We start from the raw sequence: 12099 nt of genomic DNA on the forward strand, positions 1-12099 counted from the left end.
GAGGATGCATTAAGCTTGACTCTAGGAAGTTATTCCATTAAAAGTTCAACATGGAGGCTGGGGAAATGACTCATTGAGTAATGTGCTTGCTGCTCAAGCATAAGGACCAGAGTTCAGATCCACAGTGCTCATGTAAAATGCCAAACATGGTGGCCATGCACCCATAGCATCAGTGAGGAGGAGGTAGAGACAGGAGAACCCCTATCTTTGCTGGGTAGCTGGTCTGGCTAATGGCTGAGCACTGAACTCTGTAAGAGACTCTGTCTCAGAAACTAAGAAGGACAGTGAGTAAGGAAGATACTCAATATCAATCTCCGGCTGTCACATATGCATGTACACACATGCCCTCCTACACATGTAAACACATGCAAACCACACACACACACACACACACACACACACACACACACACACACACTACAAAGGTTTAATATGGGTTTAATATGGGTAGCAAGCAGAGTAGGTCTCTGTACTTGCCTGGCAGCAGTGAGTCTCTGGGTTCTATCATAACAGCGAAAGAAAGGAGAATTAAAAATACAATAAAAGAGAAAAGAAAGGGAAAGAAAAAATGTTTACCCTAAAAAGCTGAACATATACTTTCACCATGCTGCAGTAATTCTATTCCTAAATAAATACCCAACGGAATGAATGTGGATTTTACCAAAAATCTAAAAGCAGCACTATGGAAAGTAGCCAAATCCCAGAGCCTACAAAAGGCCCATAAACTGATTAAAAAATCATGGTATATTTGCACAAAAGCATAATGTGTAGGGAGAAAATGATCTACAGCTATCCATAAAAATAGACAAATGTTATTAAACATAGCAAAAGAGGTCAAGTACAAATAGACAAGCTCTATATGACTCCATTGAGAAGTATGAAAGCAAGCAAGAGTAATAAATGCTGTTAGATGTCAAGCTAATCCCGCTGGGTGTGGTGGTATACACCTTTAATCCCAGCAGTCTAAAAGCTGAGGCCGGAGGATCATTGTGAGTTTGAGGCCATCCTGGAGTGATAGAGTGAGTTCCAAGTCAGCCTGGGCTAGAGTCAGACCCTGCTTTTAAAATCCAAAGTAATAATAGCTTTTGTTGTTGTTATTATTATTGTCAAGCTAATCCCTCTCTCTATGCAGAAGTAACCTCAAAGGCTTCTGGAGGCTGGTCATATTTTCTTCCTTAGTGTGGACACTTCTCTACTAGAAAAGTCCATGGACTATGTATATCTGTGCAATTATCAAACATCAATTGAAAGATTTTTAAACAACTGAAAAATTAAAATATAAAGTCTAGGACAAGCCTTTTTGAGAACTAGGACTGAACCAGGGCTGCTCACATGTGAGGCAGGTTCTTCCCCACCAAGATGCACCTCAGGCCTTGACTGGCATTCGTTTTCTGCTAATTGCCTTGTCTCCTAATTGCCAGTTGAGTTTATGACTTAGTTTAGCATGCTTACCAATGGAAATTGTATGATTCTTTGAAAGGATTTTGAATGTATACACCAAAGATTATTACACAATTTGGATTCACTTTTGAGAAATAACTTCCATTCTCAGTGAGAATGTTTTTGAAGTTTCAAGATGGTTGTCATGAGAGGCACTACTTCCTAACCTGCCTGTGCCCTTGGAATGTCTTCCTTTGCGCGTGGGTGCTTGATGTTTGTGTACCATCTGCCTTTCCAACTATCAGTTCTCCCCTCTCATTAACTGGATGCATAACACCACGAGGCAGCAAACATGATTGCTTAATATGGAGAAAGAGCAGCAATCTGTTAGTAATTCGGTAGATTTCCTAAACTAGCCAGTAGTCTGTTGTGCAATCATTACTTTTTTCCATGGAAATTTTTGGAGATTTTAATATGTAGGTAGACCTCTGGAAAAAGAGCCCTACTAATTTACCATTTGGTTTGTAGATGTTCCCAGTATCAGGAACTCAAATAACTCAAACAACATGACATGGCTCTGATTTCAAGCTAATAGCTCTGCAGGGGTCTCTTCTAGGACTCAGACCCAAGCCAGGACTTTTGTCTAGAAGATCTAGAGTCAAGCCAGATGCTGCTTATTGGGGTCTTTTCATTGTTGACACTTTAAAAAAATGTATAGGGCTGGAGAGATGGCTTAGCTGTTAAGCGCTTGCCTGTGAAGCCTAAGGACCCCGGTTCGAGGCTCAGTTCCCCAGGTCCCACGTTAGCCAGATGCACAAGGGGGCGCATGCGTCTGGAGTTCGTTTGCAGAGGCTGGAAGCCCTGGCGCGCCCATTCTCTCTCTCTCCCTCTATCTGTCTTTCTCTCTATGTCTATCGCTCTCAAATAAATAAATTTAAAAAAATGTATAGTTCAATAGCATTTCTTCAGGGTCCTTCCAAAAGCCTATAGGGAGCCCCGTTAATCATGTATAAATTCTGTGTATCAATTTAAAATACAAATGCAAATAATAGTTTGCTTTATGTAACTTGTGAAAGGAAAATCAGATTCTTGCTCTTATAGTAGAGGAAGATATATTCTTTCCCACATACATATTGGAGTGTTCTGATGGGGCATTGAAATGGCTGGAGGGTTGCAGTGTCTTATGAAATGTTTTGTAGAAGGTTTTGTCAAGCATCATTTCATGTTACTTGATTAAAAGAATCTCCTGTTTTAACAACAACAACAAGAAAAAGAAATTGTGGCAAAAGAAAAAGCATACAAAAATTCTAAGTGGCAAGCTCCTAAAGGTTACACACATCTTTAATCTCAAGCACACTCCACTCGGGAAGCAGAGTAGGGAATCACCATGAGTTGAAGGCCACCCTGAGACTGCATAGTGAATTCCAGGTCAGCCTGGGCCATAGTGAGACCCTACCTTGAAAAAGCAAAAAAAGAATGTGTCTAAATATAGTAAGATACATGTTATACCCACAGTAAAATTGATTCATCTTATTATGACATCAGCATCATAAAGTAGTTTAAACTTTTTATTGATAATTTTCATAGAAAATAAGCCATTATAACTCCTTCCCACCACCCTCATTTTCCCCTTCTAAATCCACCCTCCATTGAATTCCTTTTTCTTTCCAACTAGTTTCTCTTCTATTTTGATGTCATCACTTTTTTCTTCCTGTTCTAAAGGTCTTGTAGGCACTTGTCAAGCACTTTGAGATCATGAATATCAAGGCCATGTTGTCTCTGGAAGACAGCATTGTAGGAGGTCCAACACTTCCTTTGGCTCTAATGCTTTTGCTGCCCCCTCTTCCACAATGTTCCCTGAACCTCATAGGGTGTGATAGATATGTCTCCCTTAGTACTGAACACTCCTCTGTTACTTTTTCTCAGCATTATGGTGAGTGAAATTTTTGAGTCACCTTGTTGGTCACCACCATCTGAAAAGAGAAGCTTCTCTATCCAAAACTAAGAGTAGCATTAATATATAATTAATACATAAGCATGAACACAAATGTTCAGAGAGTAATTTGGTGGGCATAATATATCCACTTAACCAGACAACAGTGGTCATTACTCCCCTAGGACTTATGATCTCCCCGGACATAGGCTTTTGACTAGGTTTTCAGTACCACACATGAATCCCCTCCCATGGAGTGGGCCTCCAATCCAATAACAGAGCAGTGTCTCCCCCCATAACAGACATGCCGCCATCACACCGGTTGGCCTAGTTGACCAGCTGTAAGGCTTGCAGGAACCACTGCCAGTTGGCACTTTTGACAACTCTCTTCCAAAAGGCTGCATGTAGCAGAGCGCTTTCCAGCTTTTCTGACAGCTGGTCAACTGGGAGAAGGCTTCCTGCTCCACTCCTACTTGATTTCTCAGTGACCTGCAGCCCAAAAGCAATAGGGTCCTATCATCTGGTTCTAGTGGGCAACCAAGAGCCTTGGCAATGGCCTGTAAAGTTTGGAGGACATCATGGACTTCCCTGGTGAACAAGTCACTAGAATGTATCCCACACCTGCCACTGAAATTTTTAACAATCTATGGCTTCTGGGTGCACCATTATCCACCTCCATAGAATACTTATGCCCAAACTCTTTTTTAACATATATATTATTGGCCAGCAAAAAAGTAGGTTTCCATATGGCTTACTCATAATATCTTAAATTTTTTGAACTGTCCTCCCACCCCTTCTCTCCTCCATCCCTTCCCCTGATTCCACTTAGACCATTCTACCCTCAATATTTTGCCCTCTACTTACATATTTACCATACCCTCCCTTTAAGTCCTCCCAGCTCTTCCCTCCCTCATAGCCCCTTTCTAGCTTCCTGCCATGAAGTGGCTTTGTATGCCCTTCTTTAATTCTTGGGTCACGTGTCCCTCTAAAGATATATCAAGAATGCTTTACTGTCTCTCGGCAGTGGATGACTGGACTTGGCCATTTATTACCTGCTTGGAAGCCAGTCCGACAAGCACTGTCAGTCCCACAGGTTGAGCAGGGCAGGTTAACTTTCAGAAGCCCCCTGCAGAAGCAGGTAAGGAGCAAAGCAGGCTGCTAGATTGCTAAGCTAACCCTGCCATCTACTGTCCACGACGTGCCATTGCACTGTGCGTGCACTGAGTGATGGAAGTTAAAAACGACTAAGCCTTCCTTACTTTTAATTTGAAAATAATCTTACACAGTTAACATTACTGGGCATGAATGAAGCCTTGAGATATGAAAGAATGTAATTCTTCATACTAATTTGGATAGTTTAGTAAATATACCCATTAACTTTTGGGGGGAGGGAGTTGAGGAAACAATCAACTGAAATTACTTACTGTTGACCAAATATGAAGTTGTATTAGGCCCTAGTTAGATTTTCTCTTCAAGAAGAATTTAAAGCACTCGTTTTGCTTACCTTTGCCCCTCACACAGAATGTCCCCACCTTCTGAGAATGCTGCACCCACGATTTTGATGGCATTCCACATAGCCTGCAGACAGCTCAGATGCAGGGCACTTTCAGCTTTCTTTCCTGTAGTCATTTGTGCTACCCATAGTCCCACTGTCCCTGGCTGCCCTCAGAACTTCTTTGGCTTCTGTGAGGCCCTCTGAGCTCCATGGTGGCCCAGGGTTGTGTGGTAGTTTGAGTAGATGGCCCCCAATACATTCAGTATTTCATTAGTTGGTAGTTTGCATCTGCAGCCACCTGGCTGGAGGTGGTTTCACTGGGTGGATCTTAGGGTCCATCCCTACGGTGTGATGATGGGTTTGAAATTCCAATCTAAAGATATGCAAAATGCCTAGTTCCACCAGGAGTTCATGAAATGTGCTGTGTGGCTTTTAGCTTGTAGGTTGTGCTCTCTCTCTCTCTCTCTCTCTCTCTCCTTGGACTGGTGAAAGCAGGCCAGCTTCTTCCACCATTATGGACTTCCCCTGCATCTGTAAACTTCAATAAATATCCTTTCCTACATAACTGTGCCTGGTCTGGAAGTTCATCTCAGTGAACCTGAGGCTGTCTACTACAGATTGTTTGAAAGAGTCAGGGCTGGGAAAGAAGACAAAGATGAAAAAAGAGGGGCTGGAGAGATGGCTTAGCGGTTAAGGCACTTGCCTATGAAGCCTAAGGGCCCATGTTCTAGTCTCCTGATTCCACATTAACCAGGTACACAAAGGTGAGGCAAGCACAAGGTCGCACATGCCCACTAGGTGGCACAAGTGTCTGGTGTTCAATTGCAATGGCTGAGGCCCTGGCATTCCAATTCTCTCCCTTCCTCCCTATCTCCCTCTTCTCTCTAAAATAAAAATAAATAAATAAAAGCTGAAAAGAGAGAGGTGTTTATCTGTGTTATATCACAGAGTGTAGCATCCCTGAAAGGTATTTCTCACAGCAGAGCACAAGCACCTCAGAAAGCAAGTTGTATATAACGTCACATGGTTTTTGTTTTCGAAGTAGGGTCTCAGTCTGGCTCAGGCTGGCCTGGAATTCACTATGCAGTCTCAGGGTGGCCTCAAACTCACGGTGATCCCCCCCACACTTCCTCGAGTGCTGGTATTACGACATGTGGAGAAAAAATATGTTAGAACATTTTATAACATTTGAAATATTAAATTTTATTTATTCTCAAAGCTAAAAAAATAAAAATATTAGTATAATTTTCTGAAACTACTACAATTTAAAAAGAAACAGAATGTCCAATTTCTAAAAGAGTCCCTAATTACGTTTGGGAATACGCTATTACAAGGGCTTTGAACATGCCAGTGTTGCTTGATGTGATGGTCTGTTATTAAAATTTGACAGGAGAGGCTGACACAGAGAGTGACGACGACGACGACGATGATGACTGTAAAAAATCTTCAATGGATGAGGTGGGTATCTTGACCTTCTGTCCCACAAATAGATTCACGGACTGGCCAGGTCCAGTGCAGACGCCTGGACATGACCTGTGATCCTCTTCTGCCACCTAGTGGCTTAAAGAGTAAACATATGCTGTTCCATTGCCAGCTTCAATTTCTGAGGCTATTAATGAATTATATAAAATAAAATAAAAACTTAAATATAAAAGTTGTCTACTGGCATGTCAGAACTACTTTAGCGCTGTAATGTTGACTTCATTGTTGTAAGCCTGGAGTTTCTAGAGCTATGTTATTGTAGACTCACACTCCCCAAGCAGCGTCACCTACCCAGAAGTCATAATTGCCCAGAAGCTAGAAATAAACCAGGGAGAGGTCAAGCAGCATTCCAGAATTGTGTTTTAGCCAAAGACTCCCAAGGCTTATAGTGGACCAGCTCTCAGATATGCTCAAGCCCGTATCTCCTCACTGGTGTCTTCACAGAAATAAAAATTCAGCATCTTCTTTTTCTTACTCATTCATTTATTCATTGGGGTGTTTGACAAGATATTGCTAGCCAGTCCAGGCTGGTCTCAAATTCAGGGTCCTTCCACCTCCACCTCCAGAGTGCTGGCATTACAGGTGTGTACACCTCGCTCAATAAACTGTTATTTGGTGCTCTTTTCTTACAAATATTTTAAGGTTGTCTAAATTTGTATGTGGGTTTTTTGTAAATGGGTCTCACTATGTAACCCAGGTTACTCTGAAACTCCTGAGCTCAAGTGATCCTTCCTGCTTAGCCTCCTGGAAGCTGGAACCACCAATGTAGACCACCACTCCCAGCTTAGTTTAATTTTTTTATGTTTCTTCAGTAATTTCCATCCTAATTAAAAAAAAAAAAAAACACTGTTACAAAGGCAACAACTAGAACACTGTTACTGTATCTGGCAAATACATCTTAAATACATCTTCCTGAGAATGATGTGAGTTTTGATGTCAGTTTGTTAATGTTCTTGGATCATATTATAACTGCCTACTTATACATGAAAACAGCCCAGCTGACATCTAACTAAAACGTTTCTTCTAGAGTTCTCAAAGTGAAACCTTGCCTGTATGCATCTTCTCTTCTAAAAACAGAATAAAATATTAACTCACTCCATAGAGGCCCATCTTATGCTAGTACTTCAGAAATGGTTTCCTTCAGTATTAAAAATTATATTAAAGAAAAACTATGTAGTTGCAAATGACGCCTCAAATCATACGAGCCTTTATGTGCCAGGCATGTTCTAAGCTTTTTCACATAAATGAACTCAATATTTACTAAAACATTGTATACTGTCAGGACGGATGTTGAATCCTAACTTTGAGATGAATAACTGAGGCACAGAGAAGTAAAGTCACTTGTCTACAGTTCAGTAGCTTTCAACTGTTGGGGTTGAGATTATGATTGAAATCAGGTGACCTTGAGGAACCTGCGCTACTAATCCTACTCCATAAAGGAGCCAAAGGGAGGGAGGGACGGAAGGAGGGACACGTGTGAAGAATTGCAGACATTTATCTGGGGTTCCACGGTGTCCAGCACTCTGGACTCTGGATGTTCAGAACTTATCCATTTACTCCAATGCACTTCCGCAAGGCACTCCTTCCAAAATATTATTAACAATCTTCAGTTCCCAACGAGTTACCTGTATAATAATGTCTGTAATTTCCTCACCGTGGGCTTCATCCCTGCTCCTGCTGTTCAAGCCCGCTGTGTGTTGCTGAGCACTGACATCTTATTACTCCAGGTTCTGGTTTCTGAGGCCTGTGGAGGGAGGGGCTGAGGTCCTGAGTCCCTCTGGTGGTGAGGGAGGGTACTGAGGCTGTTATCCCCCCCCCCCCCCCCTTGCACGCACCCCTGTCACCGCGTTATAAAAGAAGTGTAGGCTTGACCTGCTAAAGTTACAAAGCCAAATTCTAAAATCCAGGAACTTTTTGAAGCCAGCTAGTTACCACAAGTGGAAAATTCCACACCATGAAACTATTGCATGCAAAATATTATTGAAAAACTTGACTAGTTTACAAGAGTCCTTAGGTTCAATTCTCAGAACTGGGAAAAAAATAAATAAATAAACTGCCTTCAGGCTGTGTGCACAAGGTGTATATGAGCTTTGAGTGAAGTTTCTGTTTATATGTAGGCCTATCTCTGCCCCCTTCATATACATGTTCCAAAATTCAAACTCTGAAACACACGTGGCCCCAGGCACTAGCAAGGGACACGGGTGGCGTTGCTTTCTCTCTCTAATGGTGCGTTTCTGCCTACAAAGGTCATTTCAGAGTCATGTGACCACTTTCCTGGGAGAATAACCTGGGTAGCATAAGATGACTCTAGCAATGTTTCTTGTATTTACCCTGTCTCCAGGGCACTGCCGGGAGTGAGGCCATGGCCACAGAGGAGATGTCAAACCTGGTGAACTATATTCAGCCAGTCAAGTTTGAGTCATTTGAAATTTCAAAAAGTAAGTAAGCCTTTCCTGGATTAAAAAAAAAAAAAAAAAAACTGGTGTGACATATAGCGAATATATTGTAAATATAGGGTAATTGGATCCAAGAATATTATCCTTAATGGAACTGGGTGAATTTTTGGATGTATGTATGAGTTCAGCTATCTTTTAACCTTTACACAAATACAACCTCATATTGCAACATTATATATCATATTAAATTTATAAAAATCACAAGACTATTTCATGACATCACTCCAAAATATTTGACAGGACTATAGATTATATACTTTTCCTTTTTAAAAAAATATTTTTAATTATTTTATTTTTGAGAGAGAAAAAGCAAAAGAGGCACAGAGACAGAGAGAGAGAGAATGGGTACACCAGGGCCTTTCAGCTGCTGGGCCTAATCATTAAAGTCCTTGCCAGAGAAGCCTAAGAATGCATGTTTGAACCTTCAGGTGCCATGTAGCCCGACGCCCGTGATGCAAGCAGGCCATGTCGCACATGCACACAAGGGGGCAAACACATCTGGAGCTGGTTCACAATGATGATACACTTTTCCTTGAACATATTAGACCAACATGCAGCTAATTGAAAGTTTTGCGTTTGGTTTGGTTTTGCTATATGGTGGGACACAAGCATTCCACAAGTGAAAGTGTGAAACGTCTTCCACAAGTGAAAGTGTGAAACGTCTACCCATGCCACAGAAAGAGGCACACTTACAGTCCTGGCAACATTAGAGAGAACCAGCTCACTCAGATTCCATTTATCCTGCACATTTATATACTTAGGAGAATGTATAATTAATGCCATACCACTTTAAGTTTTCCTGTCACCGGTATTGAGTGGAAGACAATCATCTGCCTTCTACCTAGAGAAAGGAGCCCTGTTACGATGGTGCCATGTGCTGTCGTAAACTTCAGGGAAGCTTGAGTTAAGAGAACCCTGGGGACTTGCCAGTTGCTTAAGGATATGGTCTTCAAGACAGTTTTTTGCTTAAATACAGCAGCCTTTTCAAGAATCACTTCATAAATATATCCAAACTCAAATTTTTATATGCTATTGATATTTGTGTATTTTTTCTCAAAAGATGTGGCTTAGTGGCATATGGTGCCACCTATTATTCACAAGGAGTTTAACTGTCAGTGTAGTTTATACATGACGATTTCAACATTTCCTGTGATTTTAATTACTGATGTTTGTTACCACACAGGTGGGTCATGGATAGAGTCAGGGGTAAGTTAAGGAAGAAGAATGAGGTTTAAATTTGGAAAGGGGAAAATCCAAGAGGTACTTCTCACCAAGTTTTAAAAACAGCTGTTTACACATTCTGTTCAATCATTGTCTGACTGCTGTACATGGCCATTGATATTTGAGTTGGGAAGACAGTGAAATTTTCTTTCACCCTTTGTTTGTTTTTGATTATGCTTTGTGTTGCTTTGTTTTGCTTTGCTGATTCAAGGTCTCACTCTAGCCCTTGCTGACCTAGAACTCATTCTGTAGTCCAGACTAGCCTCACACTCATGGTATTCCTTCTACCTCAGCCTCCTAAGTGCTGGGATTAAAGGCATGTGCCATCATACCTGACTGTCTCTCAATCTTTCTAACCAAGGATAACTTTTTTTTGTTGTTCCTCTCCCTCTAACTGGAGACGTATGTGCCACTTTCAGCACGTTGGTCTATCACAAATGTTCAGGAGAGGGAGATCTTTAGCATCTCGCTCCTTTATTATCTAATTTACAAAGGAGCCTGCCAGGCTGGAGCCTTCCCAAGGGCCCTTCTGCTTTGAAAGATCCCACATAATGGTGGCACATCAGTTGTAAGTGAGACGATAACAATGTGGGTAGGAATAACATATGCAGTATTAGCACTTGGCCCTGAGGGTATCTTGAATTAGCCCCCAAGGAGAAATCTGGATGGATTTAGAACACAACTAATTTCATTGCCACACTATAGTCCTCCAAAATTTACTAATACCCTGAGAGTACACAGCCAGAAAAATATCTCACCCAAGTGGTACATATTCCAAGAGATAACTGGCAAGACTCAGCTTCTGTTATAGGAAAATAGTTCATTGAAAAGAATTGAATATGAAAGTTGAGAATTAATTGCCCTCCATGTCATTTGCTTAATTCTTTATAGTATTGTAACCTATACTGTTGAATTTTATTTCTCACTTTTCTTTTGTTGTTGTTTAACTCAGAAAGAAATAAGAGCTTTGAGATGTCTTCTTTTGTGGAAACCAAGGGCCTTGAGCAACTCACGAAGTCTCCAGTGGAATTTGTAGAGTATCCTTGATTTGATGAACGACCGCTGATGGACAGCTAAAGTCATGGGCTCTCTGCTTAATAATGGTGAAGCCGCATAGAATGACCTCTGTCTATAACCTTGGAGTGACACATGGGCTCAGGTGTCATGCGCAGTGCATGTAGCCTGGGCTGTTGGGAAGCCAGCTGGCTTTGGGATTAAGAAGGCTGCCTAACAGCATCCAACTGAGTGTTTTCACAATTTACTAATCCTGCTTTTCCTCATCTTTAGATGGAAATAATGCCACTAGCTTGATGATTTGCTGTTTGGATTAGGTACAATACTTGTGACCAAGTGTGCATACTCTATACATGTGTTATCCACAGGTAGTGTGTATACAGATCTAGAGACATGACTTGGCACCTCACATGCAAGTAATACATGTCCACTTAAGAAATTGTTCAAGCCAGGTATGGTGATGCACACCTTTAATCCCAGCACTTGGCAGGTAGAGGTAGGATGATTGCTGTGATTTCAAGGCCAACCTAAGACAACATAGTGAATTCCAGGTCAGCCAGGGCTGGAGGAAGACCCTACCTCAAAAATAAATAAATAAATAAAAATAGTTCACGTGATGATGTAACATGAATGTAAACGTATGACAATGGCATTTTTCATACAACTTTTTATAATTAACCATGAATCAAAATAAAATCAAAGCCTTTAAATTAGTTTTCATAAAATTAAGGCTAACCATCCCAAAAAATTCAATTTTGTGGAGCAGTTCCTGAATGAAAGTCCCCTTTAAAACTCATCAACAGAGTCCGAGAGCCATGGCAGTACACGCAGATCATCCCAGCACTGGAACACATGGAACACAGAAGCAGGGTAACTATTTGTTCTTGGCCAGCCTGGGTTACATATGAAACCCTGTCTCAAATATATATATATATATATATATATATATTAAAGAAGAAAGAAAAGAATCAAGCATTTATCAGGGGCAGGAAAGGAAACAAATGTGAACTCCATAAATAAAATCATTCTTCAAAAATCTTTTCTGTTTGCATTTAGCATTGATCTTATTTTATTTGCAATTGTCGTATGGTGTAAAAATTATCGCCGGGTATGGTGGT

The 12099-nt window shown here is 41.0% G+C and overlaps 1 protein-coding gene across 2 annotated transcripts in view; it reads left to right on the forward strand.

Annotated features, from left to right (window-relative positions):
- Plcb1 (phospholipase C beta 1) overlaps positions 1-12099 on the forward strand; it is an 855615-nt gene that overhangs the window by 631429 nt on the left and 212087 nt on the right. For both annotated transcript variants that reach the window (XM_004661511.2, XM_004661510.2), the window contains exons 15-17: positions 6199-6266; positions 8632-8728; positions 10920-11004. In XM_004661511.2, coding sequence (XP_004661568.1) covers positions 6199-6266; positions 8632-8728; positions 10920-11004 — 250 coding nt within the window. The remainder of the gene's footprint in view (positions 1-6198; positions 6267-8631; positions 8729-10919; positions 11005-12099) is intronic.

This window comes from Jaculus jaculus, chromosome 8, assembly GCF_020740685.1.
Source record: "Jaculus jaculus isolate mJacJac1 chromosome 8, mJacJac1.mat.Y.cur, whole genome shotgun sequence".
Classification (NCBI taxonomy): domain Eukaryota; kingdom Metazoa; phylum Chordata; class Mammalia; order Rodentia; family Dipodidae; genus Jaculus; species Jaculus jaculus.